This window comes from Zonotrichia albicollis, chromosome 16 (assembly GCF_047830755.1).
Source record: "Zonotrichia albicollis isolate bZonAlb1 chromosome 16, bZonAlb1.hap1, whole genome shotgun sequence".
Lineage (NCBI taxonomy): Eukaryota > Metazoa > Chordata > Aves > Passeriformes > Passerellidae > Zonotrichia > Zonotrichia albicollis.
The window spans coordinates 9,150,361-9,170,500 of record NC_133834.1 but is presented as its reverse complement, the minus strand read 5'-3'; the positions used below and the strand labels follow the sequence as shown (position 1 = coordinate 9,170,500).

At 39.2% G+C, this 20,140-nt stretch overlaps 1 protein-coding gene across 2 annotated transcripts in view; it reads right to left on the bottom strand.

The window, feature by feature from the left end:
* Positions 1–1,727: 1,727 nt before the first annotated feature.
* The window catches only part of SNX29 (sorting nexin 29), a 99,270-nt gene continuing 80,857 nt past the window's right edge, over positions 1,728–20,140 (bottom strand). The window contains exons 21-22 of one of the 2 annotated variants that reach the window (XM_026793833.2): positions 7,737–7,771; positions 7,059–7,192 (exon numbers count right to left, since the gene is read on the bottom strand). In XM_026793833.2, the coding sequence (XP_026649634.2) occupies positions 7,753–7,771 (19 nt within the window). In that variant the 3' untranslated portion in view covers positions 7,059–7,192; positions 7,737–7,752. Of the gene's footprint in view, positions 7,193–7,736; positions 7,772–20,140 lie in introns of both variants that reach the window. The other variant, XM_014267510.3, reaches the window with a different exon arrangement.

The window sequence follows — 20,140 nt, the reverse complement described above, 5'->3', positions numbered from 1 at the left end:
TAAACATCTCCCATAATAAAAGCCTGCTGTCCCAGTGCAGGTCAAAAAATGGCAAGAATAATTCAGAAAATAGGCTTCACACACACACAGACACAATCTGCATGATGATTTTCTAGAACAAAATCAAGCACGACTTGCAATATATCAAAATGTCAGCTATCTATTTTAATTTTGGGAATACAGTAAGTTCACTACAATACTTAAAAGGTCATTCAGAAAGACTGAAGTGCAGTAGCAAAAATCTTACTCTAAACATTATCTTAAAAATATCTTTGCTCTTTCTTCTGACAGATCGTTTGTATGAAGAATTTTCCTTATATCCTTAAATTTTTTAGGGAAATAAAAAAAAATATAAATAAAAGCAGAAAACCCTCCACAGGTCCTTTCCTGAAAAGAAAAACTTTAAACTCTCTAGGCCCACATAGAAATGCCAAGCTGTTACAATTTTCCAAACACAGCCTGGAGCTTTGCCTGGATGCACAGAAAGATCAGCAGTCCCTTCCAGCGACCTTGTTCTTCCCAGGATTTCAGAGGTGGCAACTAAGCAGCAGCTGGACAAGGCAGTGGAACCCAGCACATGAAGGGTTACAGCCTCACCCCTCTGCTTTCCAGCCCTCTCCAGCCCAGGCTGGCCATCTGCTTGTGTCTCCCCTCATGAGCAGATTTTCCCCTTCCCAGGCAGCTCCAAGGCTCAGCCTGGGCAGGAGATGAAGCTCAAGGGGCCGAGGAGCTGCCCCGGGACCAGAAACTTCTGCAGGGCTGAAACTCCACCCTGGGCACCTCCAGTCCACACAGTCCCATCAGCAGCCTGGGGCTGTTTGTGCTCCACTACCTCAAGCAGACAGAAAAGGAAAAAAAAAACCAAAAAAACCCTTGCCTGAAACTATTATATAAAGTTGACAGCATAATTTTGCTTTATGCTCTTAAGTAACAGATATGAAAAGCAAAAACAAAATCCTAAGGACTGCCAAGACTAATTAAAAGTTCTGTCATCTAACTTCCATAGTGACATCTAACCTGCTACAGGTTTTAAAAGATGGAGATAAACATCACTGTGAATTTTACAATAATGTCTGTCTTTTTTTAACATGAAGAGTTCAGCTAATTAGATCACTCCAGAATGGCAGTGGCTTGAAGAATTGTAATTTAATTAAGCAGCAGGTTATTCTGTGAGTATGAGGAATCTAGCAACACTTTATTTTTGTTAACCTACAGCTTTGTCTGCTGGAAATTGATTAAATACACTTAATGCTTCCTTTCTAAAGGAAGCATTATATGCATTTAATCTTCTTTTTTCACCTGATATGGAAGCATCCAGTTATGGAGTGGATATGAAAGTGCCAGTTACGACACAGTGATGAACTGGATGTGAATTGCCAGCTGTATCATGGTGCAATAAAAGGAAATCAAACATTCAGATGTGGACTCTGAATGTAAAAATGCCAAACCTCACAAATGTGGTGGCATTGCCTGGCATTGTTTGCCTTCCTGTTTGAGTGATTTATCCAATGTGATTATAAACTGAAGTGCTTGAGATGATTTTCAATAAATATTACTTCTCATGTGAAGAAATAAGATTTGAACAAAGTCTGTTATGAGCATACATCATTCTAGAAATACACTGAAAAAATGAACATAAATCAAAGATGAAATTACAAAACAACTGAATAGGACAAATAGGATGTAGAAACAAACACTCTGCTTCAAAGAAAAGATGTTATTTTTTATTTTCTTCTTGGTAAAGTAGCATATTTTTACCTGGTTACAATAAAATTACCACAGGATATTAAAAAAAAACCAAGAAAGTATTTAGAAAATTTTATATATATACACATTTGCTTAAAAATTCTATATATAAACATTAGCATAGCAAGTTAAAATAATATTACAGTTTATTAATACTTATGTGAATATTGTACATATATATGCTTAATTAATAATACCTTTTCTACAGTTTAATAGTAACGACAAAAAAAAAATAACTCCCCTAGGTCAAGAAGGAAATTCAGCTTCTTCAGTTGCCAACAGGTTTGGTCCCAACTCCAAGACACTGAGTTCTTCATCTCAGTGCTAACTAAGAAGGTAAAGCACAGCCTTTCAGAACTGTATTTTCAACCACACTTACATTTTTATAATGTTTAGTGTCTTAAATGATTAACACTCAAAAAACCCACTTCCCACAGTTTAACTACTGTCATAGCATGGAGATGGTTTCTGAAATCTTGTTAAAGGAACTCATTCCTCTACAGGGAAGTGCAATAAATTCTGTTTTGATGTGATAAAAAACAGGTTTGTTTTTTTTAAGTCTGGTTATTTGCAGCAATTTGTAAATTTGGAAAAGTCACTCCTTTCTAAACATTTCAGTGCTATTGTCTAGAATGAATTCATGCCACTATGAATGAAAAACTAAGCCATCAATATTGATTAGAACTATGCCCTCATAATTTTTGTAGAAGGAATTCATAAATAATCTAAGTTCTCTATAACTGGATCATAAAAATACAGTTAGTGTAGAGTGAGAAATAAATTGAAATGTACAGTGTCACACCACTGTAGAACAAGTGGTTTACCTTCCATTCAAAATGTGAAACACAAGCAGGTTAATCAATAGTTTAATTTTGTATTTCATATAGATATTTTCCTATAGTAAAGTGTTTCTTTGAATACAGAATGCTGTGAAACTACCAAACTTCCAAAATAATCAAGTTAATATTCCATGTGATGCAGGGTGCTGACTGAAATACCCTAACCTATAGAAAATGAAGGAGGGAAATCCTTTACTTTCTTGAATTGTTTCATCACTTTTCCAGAAGTGACTCAAGATCCAATTCAGAAGCATTACTGTTGTTTCCAAGGAGAAAAATGTGTTTGTGTGTGGAACAGGTTTATTTTCATATACCCTAGAGTTCCAGCTGGAGGAGCCTAAGGCTGCTTCCAAGATTTGCAAGGGTGTATAGGAGCAGGATTTGGTCAAAAAGTGGGATTTTTTTCCTTTTAAACAGATGTTCCACAGGTTTCTCACTGTAATTTCAAGCAGGTAACTGTGTTTCTATCCACAGGTATATTATATATATATATATATTATATTATCTGTTCCCACAGTTCTAGGACATTGGATGGAAAACCTCTTGGGGTGGGAGGTTTGAACCTTTGCAATGGCACAAAACTTCTAGCAGATCTGAGATCCCTGCATTCTTTGAAGGAAAAATAATGACATCAATATCAGAAAGCACCAATTACTGATTCTGGTAATAAAATACCAGGTTCCTAATCATTAATATGTGCTGGCAGAAGCATCATTAGTTCACTGGGGATTCACCAAGTCTCATTTATTATTAGCTTGCTGCTCTGAGTCACTCAACCCCATTGTTAGAGGGTTTGTATTAATTAATTTGACAGCTACCATGTAGATATTATTCTGTACAATAAAACATGACTGCTACAAAGAAACACCCCACCTTAACAATAGGTCACAATTTTGAGCCAGTAATCTTTAATACCATTCTGTTCTTTCTCTAAATGCTTGTATTAATTCAATCACAATGGTTTATGACTTGCAGTAGATTCTGTAAGGTAGCATAATTTGATTACAACTATCACATCAACAATATATTCCATTTAAAAGACTGGCTTTGAAATTATCATCTTCCTAAGAATATGTGACTTAATGGACATATCAATTTAAGCCTTTATAGCTACGTCAATATCCTGCCTCATATGAACCTTGCAGATTTATTACTATTATTATTATTATTGAAAACTTTGATTTAATTTGCAAAAGCCAAGTCGACACATTGCATTCTCTATAATGAATGAGAGAATCTCTAAATAAATGAGATTCTGAAAAACCACAGTCAGTCTGTGAATACTGATGGAGACATCTGCAAAAGCTGGAAGAGCTCTGCCTGCTCTGTTTCTTAGGGAAGGGTTCATGGTGGAGGTGACTGGACAGCAGCACTACAGCAGAAATTGTGCCACTTTTTTACAGTTTATTTTGAACAGTCACTAAAGGATGCAGAGGAAAAGCCCTGATCCAAAGACAAAGCAGGAATGAAATGCTAACAAGACCACAAATTGCTCTAGGCTGGCTCTACCAGCCAGGAACAGCTCCAGGGCCCAGCCTGTCCCAATCCTCATCCTGGGATTACTGCACTGGCCACTGGTGCCAGCAGGAAGGGTCAGTAATGAATTAATTAATAATTCATTAGTAATGAACCCAGCAGCTCATTGCGAGCTGCCCACTGAGCACAGACAGGGGCTGAAGAGCTGTGAGTCAGCCAAAGGAAGTTTAGAGCTGTACAAAAATTGTAACTGGATGGAATTGGGTGAACAGGATAAGCTGATAAAATCACTCCACTGGCAGAATCATTGTTACAGCGATTTCAGATGAATAATGCACTTACTTGGGGTTCCTAATACCAACTGGTCAACTTTCCTCAAGAGGCTTTGCTGGTTCTGGTGAAGGAACAGAAGTGGGATTTGTAACAGATACACAGGACTCTCAGACAGAGCCTTTCAGAATGCCTTGAGGTGGTAAAAATTTGGGCATTCCTGTCAGTAGGCACTTACTGACACTCATGCAGGTACCTCTGCAGTCTTCTACAGAACCAGGGGTATAAAGTGGGAATGCCACCTTGTGAAGAAAGGCTTTCATTTGATTATTTGCTGGGATTTTAGCAGAGCTTTTGAAAGGATTACGAATGCACCCATGATGGTATCTTGTATCACCAAGTGAACATTGTTTGCAGGCTGTCATCTTAGCAGCTGATACACAATTCAGCTAAAGTTAACAAAGAGCAATTTGTACATGGTAAACAAGTTTAGTATCTTTATGTGATCTACATACATACTTTAAAAATTACAAGAAGAAAGATAATCAGGAATGAAATAATTTTAAGAGCCAAATGCAGATACAAAAAAGTCCTTTTAAACAACTAAAAAGAAATTCAGTCTGCAGTAAATGAAATTCCTTACCATTTGCAGTTTGCTGAATAAGTACTTGAATCTGTGAATTATTTCTTGAAAATGAATACAGCTTCATGTAACAGATACACCACAAAGGTTTCCACACAGTGTTTTCTTTCAAATTTACTTGCAATTCAGTGTTAGTATATGTGCCATATTTCTACTAACCAAGTCTCCACTTTCTGAAAAATGAGTTAAAATTGTTTCAAAGTAGGACCATCATTACAGCTACTTCTCTTTCCAACAAAGACAAGTTAAATCATCAGCAGTGCATCAGGCTGAAGAGTTTGGAGAAGATACTTAACTGCCAATCTACTCACTTTGCTTTCTTCTTAAGTGAGTGTCCCACTGTAACTAACACAAAACACCAACGGTAATTAATTTGTTAATGAACACACAGCAGGGAGCTCCCAGGCTGGCCTTTGGGCTTTTCTCTGTGTCTGTGTGGTACCTGACATCCCTTACTGACTGGGAAATACTGGTTCATTTCTGTGGTGTGGTTTTACTTAGTGGTATTTCACCTACTGAAATTTCTGACCTGGAGAGTGAATCCCACTCCTCTCTGCCACATTTTGCTGTTGAGTGCAGTCTGGCAGTTCCACATTCCAGTGCTGGGAACCCTGCTCAGGCCGCTCCCTGTGGGTGACAAAGCCTTTCTCACCTGAGAGGAGCCACTGGAAACAACTGAGCACTGACCTGCCCGAACAGCACTCACTGCTCACAGCACTGCAGAACACAAATTCCAGTTTGCTGGAACTTTATAAAGCACCGAGGTACAAAATCTGTTATTAATCATCAGCTTGTTTTTTTCCTGGAGAACAATATAAGATGTGAAAATTTAATATAATGAATGGATAGTAAAATGACAAGATACATCAATTTAAGTAACGTTATCCAAAAAAACTTCTGAGAGGAATGATGTTCTTACATAAAGGAAAACTAGAACACAATTAATAGAAAATTTGAACATACACTGCTTCAACTTAATGAAGAGAAGAAGATAGCTAAAACATAATTAACTGCCTATGGCAGTGCAGCTAATGGATGCTGAACTGGATTCCAGTTAATCCATTTCAGGACTTCCATCACTTGTAACAATCCTTGTCAATTTTTTAGTTACTCTTACAGTAGTAGCATTACAAATTACTTTTCAGAAGGAGGTGATGGGTAACAGGCACTTTCATTACAGGCAATTTTTAAGTATCACCATGTGAAGGGTATTACAAAATCCAACTGAGAATTCCACCCTGCCCTCTTAATGATGGACTGTTCTGTAACATAAACCACAAATTAATAACAAAATATAATCCAAGACTTAAAAGCACTGTTTTGTACCACATTACTTTTGTGTATCCTTGTGGTGGTTTGTAGAAATTAATAATATTGCACCCGCCTTACAGCAAGAGTGAAATTTCACTAAAAATAATTACATTCTCTGATTTTAAAGAATTACTTCCCTCAGATGAATGCTATTGAGACTATCTATCTAGAAATGTACAAAAGCTATTTTTCCACCTGTAATGTTTTTTTCATCATCTACATGGTGAAGTTTTTTTAAAAACTTTTGTGTGTCAGAGGTTGACAATAAAAAAAAACAAAACAACCCAGTCTTTCTATTTACAAAAGGTAATAAATTAGTGAGGTTCTTTTAAGTACATCCTTCTGACATACTAAATAGTGATAATCATAAAGGTTCTTCTAAGGAGAAAAAAAATTGTCTTGACATGAAGCCCACATCTCTCTGGAACAGAAAACTGTACACGGAAAAGGGACAACATAATACAAACAAGGAATTCATTGTGACAGAAGGACTTCAGAGGAACAAAGGAGAATTTGTGCAGTGCAGCTTTACAAAACAAAGGAAACGCCGAGCAGTTTGCTGAGCTCTCGTGAAGAGCCCTCGTATTCTTTGAGAAAGTGATTGCTGCCTTCCAAAGTAGTTAATCAGGATATGACCCTTGGTAATGAATGTCTCTTTTCAGGATTTAAGTTGATGCAGCTGTAGTCTCTTCAGGAGCTTAAATTATAAATACAGGCTGGGAAGGGATGACAGAAGCACTGCCAGAAGTGGTGCCCACGGTGCCAAGGGCAGCAGGGTCACAGGTCCCCGCTCTGAGGCTCCAGGCTCCGCGGCTCCCGGGCGTGGCTGCGCGACAGTTTGGGGAAGCGCGTGCTCACTCTGGAGCGATTGCTTTTGCTCACTGCTTCTCCAGAGGCTGGGATATCACTAGGGAGACAAAAAACAAACACAGAACAGCTCATTTATGTTCTATGGAAGTTGTTGTGTAGTTACTTCCAACATGAAAAAAGCAGATGTGTTATGAGAGCCTGGCACATGACTGCGAAGTACAGCACACATCTTCAACACCACGGAATTGCATTCTTTCTACTGGTGTCTCAAGTGTGAATTACAGAATGGGCTCTTTCAGAAATGAGAACTAGTAGAACTTTCAATATTTTATGGAAGATTGCAAGTTACAGGATAAAAGCGGATCTCCATGAGTTGCAGATCAGAAATGGTGGGAAAAGCATTTTGAAGTGATAAAAGTACAAGCAAAATAGACGAGCTTGGATGATGCTCAATTAACGATCCTCTAATCATGGATGGATGTATCATTACATGATGAAGTACATTGGTAATACATCCCTGAATTCTTCAGTCTCTCCTGACCCACAACAGACTACAGTCTTACATGAATGAGCCTTTTGCAAAAGACTCTGAGAAGTACATTAAGTTCAAAAACAAGCAGTAACAGAAAATTCCAGCTTACCTAGGTGACATTCAGGCTATAGACTCCTCGGAAAACTACAGTATAAAGGGATAGCATTGTACTTTTGCCATTCTTTTACACGACTCCACATGGTTTTTAATTAAACTACTTACACACACATCAATAAATAAAACTAAGTTTTGGATTTAGCAACTCAGCCAAGCAATAAAATTACACAGCAAACAAAGCCAAGCTTATTTTCCTAAGTGAAAAACCCCAACTTTATAATATCTATCTTCAGACTGTGATAACAAGTCCAGAAAGGAGAAATTGCTCATCTGCACTTTCAGCCACATTAAACAAACACAGACATATTTTAAAACAATCCCCAAAGTTCTCTGTGCAGTTTCTTTTCCTGCAGAGTGACCTTTCTCACAGACAGGCCAGTCCCTCCTGCCAGAGCCACAGGCACACTCAGGCCCCACTGAGGCATTTGGAGCACCCACATGGGAGAGATGTCAGCAAAGCAAAAGCCTTTACCAAGTCCTGGGATTGGCTGGAAAATTCACTCACAGAGCACTCCTGCAAGAAGGGCAGCTGTCCTGCCCTGCCTTTGGCTTCAGAACTACAGTGCACACACAGCTGCCCCCACAAAGGGAAGAGAAAAACACAGTATGGAAAAGTTATGTTCAGTTCAGATGCTAAGCAACAGAAAATAAAGTTTTGAGGGGTTTATTAATGGCAGAGTATTTGACTGGTCAAATTTCTAAGCAGAAAACTCTGAAATAGCTTTAGTTAAAATAATAAAGGATTTTCCTAAAGCAAGATTCACCACATTCCTATTATAGTATTTAGTCTTCCAAGGTAACTTAGAAGTTCTTTGTGTGAAAAAATTCATAAAATACCTGTGACATACCTCCTCCTCCTCTTCAATAACCTGATTAATATGTTAGATCTTTAATTCCTTATTTTCCTTGTCACTAAAATAAAAAGGCTAAAAATTAATTTAGCCTATGTTATTAATTCTTGGTAGCCAAGGATAATTGGACTTCCAACTGTGACCCTACAGTTTCTTACTCTGAAACTCAGCAATGCTATCTAAGTTGCTGTAGAGAATTCTGATCATGTGAATCCAATTTCAGCTGTGCTCATTACCATGGATTTCTTTTAGTAACATGAATATTATTACTCATAATTTTTATACTATTTATAAAATTGAGCAATGCAGTGTTGATACTGTAATTCTTGTAAAAGAGAGCATGTGACATTGACTTCAGAGGGTTGTGATTTTGTTTTAACACATGTATTTTTCAGAACATGTAAATGTAAAATAATCTAAACATCAAACATATAATGGAATAAAATGAAATGTTCACCTCATTGGGCTTTGCTCATCTGAAGTAGGTTAATTCCCAGCACAGTGGGCACTGCTGGCAGAGCTTTGGCTGTGTGAGGCACAGGGGATCCCTGGCAGGTACAAGGGGTTTACCTGGCAGCAGAGAGCACGAGTGGAGTGCAATTACTGTAATTTGGTGATTGCTTATGGAAAGCACATTCTAATGCACAAGCTCCTCCTGCTGGCATGTCCCCAAAACGACATCAGTGCCAGCCCAATGGAGCAAAGCTACTCAGAGGGAAAAGGGCAAAAGGGGCAGAAGGAGTTCCCCTAAAATGAAGGGAGATGAATTAATTTCAGTCTGGCAGGGCTGAGGTAATCAGGTCATTTCGGGTAATTACATGAACACCAATGTCTGTGAGCAAAGGACAGAAATTGCAAGTAATTCTGCTAATTTAAATGATGCTACTCCACAACATGATATATCTAATAACTAAATTAGAGATTAATTTATCTTAAATCTCTTAGCTAATTTTTATAATGACAATCTAAGACACATCATTATCTAATGTAGGTTTACAGAAATCAATGTATAGCTGAGGAATTACAGCTTCATGCATCCAGCATGAAAAGAAAACTGGAGCTGAAATTGAATTGATCAACTTCCATGGAAACAGATGTTCTATGGGGAAAAACTTTCAAGTATTAAAAGAGCCATAAATTTAAGGGCCTTTCAGCCCCCTTTTCATCCTCCCTTTTTCCAAACCTGATGGGAGAACCACCCATCTCACTTTCCCGCTTCAGCTCTGGCTTTCTTGCCAAAATGACCAACCCAAAACACAAGGTAAGCAAGTAGGAGGGAAAGAGTCATCTCCCCTCTATTGTGTCTTCTGTTATTAGATTTAATAATTTAGTTCTGGCCTAGAAGTAGAACAATACCTTCACAGTCTCTGGCACTAACCAAGACACTTTCTAAATGCATTGACAGTTCAAGGGGTCAAATATCCCACAGACTCTTGGGCAGAAGCATGAAGACCTTAATGTGATTCTGTCTGTATTTCTGGCAAATGCACATGAAGATGGAATTGAGACAAATCTTTTTGCCACCCACTGTTTGGGATGAGGAAGGATGAATAAGCCACTACCTACAAGGTTTGCAGATCCTCGTTTGTCACGGAGTAGCTGTGCTGCAGTAACTCTCCCAGCCCTGCTCCCCAAGTCCCTGAGGTAAGTTCACAATTTATCTAAGCCTACACCTGTCCCAGCTACACCTGTTTGGCTTTAACAAACATTCTGCTTTTCATTCTGTTCCTTCTGTGCCACAGAAGCCTCAGCAGGGTCCAGGCAGAGAGGCTTGCCAGGCACTGCCCTCTTCAGCAGTGGAATGTCCACATATTAAAGGCTCAAGTTCTTTTCTACATTCTCACCTTGGCCCATTCTGAAGAAAACAGCAACCTGCCGAGGCAATCAATTCCTCCTTCCCACGGGGTCATTGTTTAGCTTTTAAGCATTCCTGATTGATCTGCCCAGCGTTTGTTTGGCAAACGATTCAGTTTCATTGATTTTGTCTTGGTGTCAAGTTCTGCCTGAGGTGCATCTATAGAAAATAGCTTAAAATAACCGGTCCTTTTCATCAGCTGCTGGTTTATTCATACCTTTGATTTATTGCTCTCCCTGTATCCAAATGCAAACTGTATTTTGTGGGGTTTCTTTACATACTCAGTACATGGAACTGCAGCATTCTCTTGGCTGATGTTGTGAGCACTTACATGAAGAAATTTATTTCCCATCTCAATGCCTATTCTTCAGGATAAAATTAGAGAGATAAGTTTCTGATAAAAATAGTGTAACATATCTGCAATTGGAGATACTTCTGTATCAGCCAGAGATCAGAGAACAGAATAAGCACATCTTGGGAGTGTAGCAAAGCTCAGGATCAGGCATTTCATGTATCTATCTATAGATCTATCTCACACGTAAATGCCTCTCTGGAGACATTCATAATTCTAGTTTTACTTCAGTTATGTTAAACACTTCATGAAAAAAGGCATTCACTGCCAGGTAAAGTTGGTGACTTTTGCCAGCTTCTTGTGTTATTAATTCTTTGTTAGTCATTATAATAATCTAATTCTGGTAATAACTTCAACATTTAATGTGGTGCTCAGGCAGGCAGCTCCTCAAAAAGGTCCTGTCAGCAACACCCATATCAGGAGATCCTTCTTAGACAATTGAGAACTAATTCTGACTTGACAATGCAACATATTCTCAGCACCTTCTGCCAATTAAAATCAGATAAGACACCTGTTTAGTGGCATTATTAACTAAGATTCTGAGTGCATCAAATCATTTCAGATACTGTATTAACTCCTGCTTTGCAGCCAACTGGGTAAAATCCTAGTGCCAGTTGGTGAAGTGTAAAAATAATTGGAGACACATTTTCTGCCACCGCTCCCAATTTTGTAGAAATTAAATATAATTATTAATGAGAAACTGTGATCTCCACTTATTAATATAAATGTCTGATTTGGATGTTTAAAGAGTCAGTTATTAACAGAAAAGATAGAAAGACAATCCCTCTATAGCACACTTCAACACTGAAAATCCTGAAGACACTATTAGAGCAAAGTTGTCAGGTTACAAACTGAATAATCATTTCCCATCAAGATTAGATCTGAAATGAAATTTCAAGAAATGAAAAGCATTAATTCTAATACTCTGTCCAACCATTTGGTTAATGTACAGCTCCTTTACTTCCACATACACACTTCTACACTCATGGTGTATTTGATCTCTTCTTGCAGTGAAATAATGACACATAATCCTGTTTCTGTTTGTTACAATTCAAATTACCCTGACTTGAACATTCACATGCTACAATTCAGTTTCCATAACAGCATGAAGACTTTTTTCATCAACATCTTCACTGTCATTTGAATTTTCCTGTAAACCATGACACTGTACTTGACTCTCACAACACAACATTTTTCCCCACTAACTTCATTTTGAAGTTGGCATACTGAGATGGTTACTGTGTCTAATAGTTCTATGACTGAATAATATCTGTGTTCTACTCTTTCACTCAGGAAAGGCTCAGAACCCTGCAAAGGTGACCTTTCATCACTTTCCATCTAAGCAGTACTCAATACTCTCATTCCTGGGCTTTCCAGTGCACAGTGGGAATGGTGACTCCCCAGGTTTTGTGATGCCCCAGACAGAATAAGGCAATGCATGGACACTGCTCTGACAAACGACCCCTGCCCAGCTAACTAGGAAACCAGAGACCACTACTCACATATTTACATTCATTTATAACTTAAATATTTTGTTTTTGCACTCCTGTGCTTAGTTGAAAGGCAGGAAGTTTGGCTGGTCCATCCATTTCCATCTGGAAATCACCAACATTCAGCTCTACTCATTCTCCTGCTCTGTGTGAGCAGCACATCCACCACCCCCATTTTGAAATCCTCAAAAGGGGATTTCATGAACAAGAGGTTCAGAAGCAGAACATGATCCAGGGTTGTTCATGTAATAACAAAAGATGAGATTTGCTTTCAGAACAGCGCCCAGTTCCTGGATTTGGGTTTTCCTGCTAATAATTATCTTTAAGGAAAGCACAAACAGCTATAATACATTGTTATTGAAAATATTGAGGAAACTGAAGACAGAAGATGTGCATTAGGATTCACAATGCATCATACATGAAAATAAACTAAAACTTCTGTTTGGCAAGTAGCAATTTCCACACGCTGAGGCAGCAGTGCATTACCAGGCAGGCACTTCCTCCCTATAGTCACAAACTGTTTGCACACAATGGTTTTGACATGGAGGGCAGACAAATTTAATTACCAAATGAGCTTTTAACCAGCATATAATCAATACAATTGGCATTGGGCATAACAACAAGGTTTACAGCAAATGCCTTCTCAGACACCAGGACACCAGTAAAGCCAGTGGAGCCAGTAAAAGGAGTTAAGTATTAACACCCCTGAGCTCTCCACACCTAGTTTACACAGCACACAAAATGCAAATAATTAATCATGTTCCATGCCAAGCATTGGGGAGGAAAAAAAAAAAGGAAAAAAGAAAAAAAAAGGTTTATATTCTCCTCCAATTTGCTTAATTTTGCTAGTATCACAGAGCAGAGAGAGGAAAAATCTGAAAGCTTAAAATATTTCTTCTTATCTGTTCATCCCTATCATTTACCTGATGCTGAGCTCACTAATGTACTAGATTAATGGCAGTAAAAAACTTGGTGCATATTCCTGCCTTACTTTACCACATCAGACCTTCAGCCTTCAGCACCCCCTGATTTCAGCACCTGGGAAGGGCAGCAGTTCCCAGTCTGGAAGGGCAGCAGTTCCCAGTCTGGAGGAGCAGCAGTTCCCAGTCTGGAAGGGCAGCAGTTCCCCAGTCTCCAGTTTTTCCATGGGCTCAGGAGCAAACAGCTCCTGGTGCTTGAGCTCTGCCCGGGCCATGGCCCTGCTGGAGCCAGCTGGCTGCTGTGTCCCTGCTCAGGGGCTCTGTCCCTCCACTGTCCCCAACTCTTTCCTGATTCCAATTCAGCCAGGCAGGAATATCTGCCCCAAAGCACTGGCAGGTGCAGCTTTCAGTGAGTTTAAACAGTCTCCAAAGGAATAATGTGGTCTTTGCTTGGGTTTTGCCAGTAAACTGCCCATCATAAAAACCTGCACAATTACCATCACTCTTCTTTTTAAGGATAAGACCCTTCTTTTAAAATTACCATGGAAGCAAATGGAATGATGGAGAAAAGTTGTGATCAAAACATGTTGTTTTGATCTTCCAAGGAAGTGCTTCAGTTTTAATTGCTCCATCAAGTTGAGAGGTATCAGCTGCTTCTCTGAAGTATCTTCATTTCTCATGAAGATTACACATGACATTAACATGTGCAAAGGCAGGAGAGAGCTGTTCTGACCATTCTCAGAGACCGACTTATATCAATGTCACAATAACAGCTATGAATATAAAAAAATGAACAAACTTAGAAACTGCTCCAGGAATCATAATCATAACTTTTCTGGAAAATATGGTGACAACAGTAATGTGAAGAGCACTGCTCTACAGCAATCATTCCTCCTGGGTTTTATTTTTTAAATACTAAGGGCATGTTACTGCATTCCAGCCATAAGCTTGATACTTATAGTGATCCATGACCTAAAAACCTCAAAAATATAGGCCATAATCTCAGCCCCTGGGAGCTTTTAAATTATTCTTCATTTTAGCCTATTATTCAGTATTCCTAAGATAAAAAAAGAAATTCCCACTGACTTGGATAAGCCCATAGAAAAAAGTACATCTGCACCTGGCAACATAATCACAGGGTTGAGACTTGGCATAGTGGAATTAGATCTGTGCTCTCTAAATAAACAAAAGTAATCAGGATGGGGAAATATGTAAATAAATGAGTACCATCAACAGAATAACAAGGGAAATGCTGACTTTGTTCTTGGTAATGAAGACAGGAACTAATGTTTACATTTAATCCAAGACAGAAAAGGAAGCTCATGGAAGAATGACACTGCCTAGTAAATGACTACAGGAGCCAGCTTGGGATGCAACAATCCTGATGGGTTAGACAGAAACTAAACAAGCATCAGGCTGGCCAGCAAAAAGGTGACCACAGTAATCAGCAACCAAAATCACATTTTCTGTTTAATCATGTTTTAATTATTTTCTCTGTAAAATGAAAATGTCTGTGATAAATGAAGCTCATCCTTTTTTTCATCTTGACTCCAAATTAGGTTAACAGGCAGCAAAATTTACTACTGACTCCAGTGGGAGTTCAATGCACAGTGCATTGCTGGCCAGGAGCTCCTGGAATTTGAGGTCAGCTCTCCAGGTATCATTAGGTTCACAGCCTTTAAAATGTGTATCATCTTGGTCCTTCTATAACTCAGAACTTTGCCAGAGCTCAAAATAAAGATAACTCAGATTTGCAATAATATTTGCCAGAATATTAGAGAAGAATCAATTTAGGACAGCAGTGAGCAGCCATGGCTGTGTCACTGCTGGCAGCCACTGCAGTGCAGCTCCAGGGCTGCAGCTGGGAGCTGCTGAACCTTCCCAGTTCCAGCTCCTGGAGAAGCCTGGGAATGGCTGCTGCTGCCCAGAGAATCTGCTTCTGGAGGCCAGCTGAGTTTTATCCAGAAGGAAGCTAGCAAAGGATCACAGCATGACAGGCACTTCCCTCATTACCTATGAAATCCCCCTCTTGTTTCTTTGAGTTTTGTGGCTTTTGGCCACATGAAGATTTTGCTGTTAGGAAGAACAGCCAGCTTTGACAGAGGACACCTTAATGCTCCAAATCCATTTTGAAGTAACCAGTGCCTCCTGGGCCCTGCAGGGTCAGGGTGGAACCTGAGCCGTCCCTGCTGCTGCACATGGACAGCACTGGCTCGGGACGCTGCCACTGCTGTTCTGCACAGACCTCAGGAGTTCAGGTCATTTGGCCTTTCTGAACTGACATGTGGCCTCCTTTGTATCTACAGAGCAGGTATTTGGAGACCTCTGAAACAGTCTAAAGTAAAAACAAACCAGCCCAAATCACCTTCTTTACCCACTGGGTAACGATGTGAAGGGCTATGGCAGGGAAGGAAGGCTGCATACTATGAATTTTTTGTTATTAATAGACAAGTACCTCTAATTACATCGAGTTATTCTAGGACATTTCAGCTAACTGCTCATGAATTCTGCTCCCACCACACAAGTACCAAACATATTAAAAATATACCACAAAAATAGGATCTGTAATACAACAGAATTGAATGGATTATGTTTACAGCTGGCAGATAAGCAAAACCAGGGAACAAAGCTTCTGTAGGATGTTTTGAATTTCAGTGATGGCCTGTAGCTAATTCCTGCTGTTTTCACAGGAAAAACTGATGGCTGCTGCAATATTTTTCAATACAAGTTCAAATAAGGAAAAGAAATAACCCACCTCCTTTTGAAAAACTGTGCAGTTGGGCATAAACAAGCTTGTTATGGTCTGGATTAAAGCCAAATACATGCAAAGTACAAAGATACCTCCCTTATGAAGATTATTTGTTTTATTATTTGAAGGGATGCATCCATTTATCCATTACTGTCAGTGGTGCACAGAAAGGAGTTTGAATAAGCACTGGAAAACTGCAATATAAGATGTATAAACAGATTGCTCTAAACCACAGTTTCATGACTATTCCTTACTGCTTCATATGCTAAGAGAAAGGAATAAAGTTAATTTTCCATCCTCTGCATAGCCTCTTTCATTCCTCAAAATCTCTTCCACTGTGGAAAAGTAATTAAACTTAATCTTTGGTTTTATTCCCAGTGAAATAAGCATTACAGAATATTTCTTCTTGCAATACTCCAAATCTAACAGTTACATGAAGAGGAAAAAAAAGTCATGTTGTTTCATTAGCAAATTATTTTTTTAAAATCATTCTACTAATTCTGCCATTCAAGCAATTATGTAAAACTTACATATGGGAATACATTTGCACACACTCATTCTGATTTAAAGAACAGTGCATTTTCAATAATTATTCCCCTTTTTTCCCCTGCATAACAGATTTCTCAAGGGCAATTGCTCTCAGATATTGACATTTCAGGGGATCTGGAGCAAACATCATAAACTCATGTCTGAGAGCTCAGCTGGCAATACCTCTGACAATGCATTACAGAAATCCACCATGCCAGCACTGTTTGCAAATGCCATCCTGTGCCAAGAGTGCTTGCAGATGTCACAGAGAAGCACCCAACGTGGAAAAGGCCCTTGGCTGAATGCAGAGCAGCTCCTGGTGCCCCAAGGCCTGGTGTGCAGGGGACAAACACCAGCAGTGCCCTGGGACAGTCACCAGGCAGGGACTTCCAGGGACCATTCATTGGTTTTCTGCACCAGAAACCCTGGAAATGCCATTTTGCACTTCAGAGTGTCAGAAAGGCAGCTTGGTGACACAGCAAAGGCTGGCTGGGAACTGAAGAGAGAACAGAGCTGTGGCCTGACCACAAGGAGACAGAGCCAAGCTGGCAGGGCACAGAGCTCAGACCCTGCTTCCAAACAACAAATCCCCCAAATCTGCTCTCCCTGCACGTGCTGCCTTGGTGATCCAATGCTGGTCTGGGAGTTCTTCTACTCTCCCACATTTCAGAAACTCCCACAAGAAAAGTGATTTTTCAATGGTCTGTGTCGTTGGCAAGCATCTCTATCAGGCTTCCCCTGTTAATAAAATTCAAGCTGAAAATGTGAAATTAAAGTCTCTCTTGATCATACACTCTGAATTTCCACAACTGGTCTGTACCAGGAGTCATATGTTATAGACTGTGTCTATCACTTTCATGACTCCATGTAAGATTTTACTAAGTAGGGAATTAAACTCACAAATCTCCAGTCTGGGGTTTGTGCAGGTCACACTAGCATAGTTTAAGTAATATATTTTGCCATGCAGACTGGTTGAAGTGAGTAAGAAGCCCCTAAGTTCCTTTCAACACTTTAGAGAAAAACAGGAGTAGAAATAACCTCAGTTTTGTGAGAATAGCATGGCTTCAAAAACATCTAAGTGCCACAATTTCATGCTACGCAACTTCTAAATATATTATAAATACAATATATATGATAAATACAGTATTATTTGGTTTGGTTTCTTTCAGTTCCATTAATCAGTTTCTATTCATTCTATGAACATATATTTAAAGAAATAATTCCCCCTTCAGCTGTATATTTCAAATTCTTATTTCAAAAACCAGCACTAGAATAGCAGTGGGCTATGAGAACTTACCCATAAGGGAGGCTCAGCATCCCATGTGCCCCGAGCCCTCCTGCCATCACACCTACCTGCACCCTGCTTCCAGCTGCATGGGGAATGGAACTTGAGGAATTTCTCCTCCTTCCAGCCCCGTGCCACTGGCACAGAGGGCTCAGCTGGGGATCCAGGCTGGCTGGGTGCAGGGGCTCAGCACATACTCCCAGGGCCTGGTCCCAAGGAGCAGCAGAGGCAGCTCAGGGTTCTGGATCCCAGCTCCATCTGCACTTGCACACAGACTGCTCTGGCTGGCCAGATGGCTTCTCACAAAACAACATGTTCACATCAACAGTGTTCAAAACACTTTCTGCTGGAAACTTGTTTTCTGTCAGGGACCTGCAGATGGTTCCCTTCCCCTACCTGTAAGTTCTCCAAAATACGTCTCCTGAACTGGCTGTTATGCAATCTTCATATGCTGAGATTTGACTGTGAATATCTAAAGCTGGCAATTTTCTTAAAATAAGCTCCAGAAAGAGAAACTTAACAAGCAATTATAGATCAGCTAGTTTAAATGCAGCTGTAGAATAAATATTACAAACTGTTTTGCAGGATTTAGTAGGCCAAAAAGTAAGCTTTAAAAATTACAAATTCATTACAGGGAACTCATGCAGATTTGGGTAAGGCCAGGAAATTGGCTCAAGAAGGGCAAATATTGTGAAAAGAACATTACACAGCTCCACCAGAGGTGTCTGTGGGGTGTGCACGTGACACAGTGAGGCACCTGAGCCAGCCCTGAACAACTGTGCAGTAAATGGCTCCTACCATCCACATGTCCCATTATGCAGTCATCCAGAAGCAATTTAGTGTACTCTCACCTGCTCAGCAGCTAAAAAAATATACTGAGAAAAAATTTATCTTCACACCAAATTAAAATATTCACTTTGATTTTTTTTTGGCTCTTTGATGACCTGGATGCCACATCAAAATATGCATTACGATGCAACACAATTCTATATGTTTGTGGGTTTTTATATTGCAAATTCAGTGCCTATTTTAAAACACTGCATTAATTTCAGGGGGTTTGATTGAAAAGGGACAAAAAGACACAGTTTTTGTATTCAAAGTGTGAGAGGTCCCACATGCTGGAAGGCAGACCCTGTCATGCAGCAAGGACAGCAAGAACACAGAGGCATCTGCACTGGCTTCCACTCCCAGCATTTTAGCACATTCTCAGCTATTGATTGAACAAGTTGCAAACTCCTCTGTGCTCTCCTGCTCTGAAAAAGTCAATTCCAGCAGAATAAGGGAGCAAATTGTTACAGACAAAGAGGATAACTGGGAAATAAACTGTCCAGACATGTCTAGCCCTATTTACTAGAAGAATAAGGATAACACATAGAAAAAAAAGCTTTTTCATTAAATTAGGTGTATCATTGAAGCAATTTTTAACAAGAATCCTACTCAATCATGCCAGAAACTGGTTTACATAGTAAAAGGAAATAACTAGACAATTGCAAAGATATTAAAAGCTTACTTTTACTAGCTAGCTTTACAAATTATGCCTACTTGTTAATGAACAAAACAGAATCTGAATCTTTAATAATTACTATTATTTGAAGGGAAGAAGAAACAAAATTATATATTTCTTTCTATATTTCTGTTATATTTCTTAGCTATTCAAGTAGAAATATGTTCAAACTTTCACCAGGAAAGTTTGTATCAATCTTGTAGAGATGTCAAACTCCTTCAAACACGAAAATTTTGATGTCAGTGTTCTACAGTTGTCAGTAATCAGGTGCAGACTAAGAGTAATGGAAAGCAGGTTTACACACATTGGTTTGTGTTGACTGTTTTCATGGTTATGCTTTGCAACTCTTGACTCATTATTTTGCATGAGAACTAAAACGTGCATTTGCTTTATCCCAGATTTAAGTACAACACTGTGGCACTGCTTTTGGAGACAAACACAGCACCAAGAGCTCTTTAACCCAGCACAGAGCTGCAAATATCACATGGACCTCCTGCCTTCATCCTCCCACAGAGTTTATGCCTTAGGCCTGGACAATGAGCATAGTAAACTGACACAGGCAATATCACAAATATCTGCATTGTAAGCATTATTAAAATTGCCACCTGGATTTGATTTTGTGTTTGTGTGTGCCCCACACATGAACATTTCATAATTTCATATATCTGCTAACACTCTCATGATACCAATGAACAGTTGTAGCAAAGTTTGAGAATTGCACAAAGAAATGGTTTCCTACTGAGGAAATCCAGATTCTAGGGTTTCAGGATGAGTAGAGTACATATACTGCTGAATGGAGAGGATCAACATATAAATTACCTCAGAATCTACTAAATGTTTACATGAGCAAAAATTTTATTTT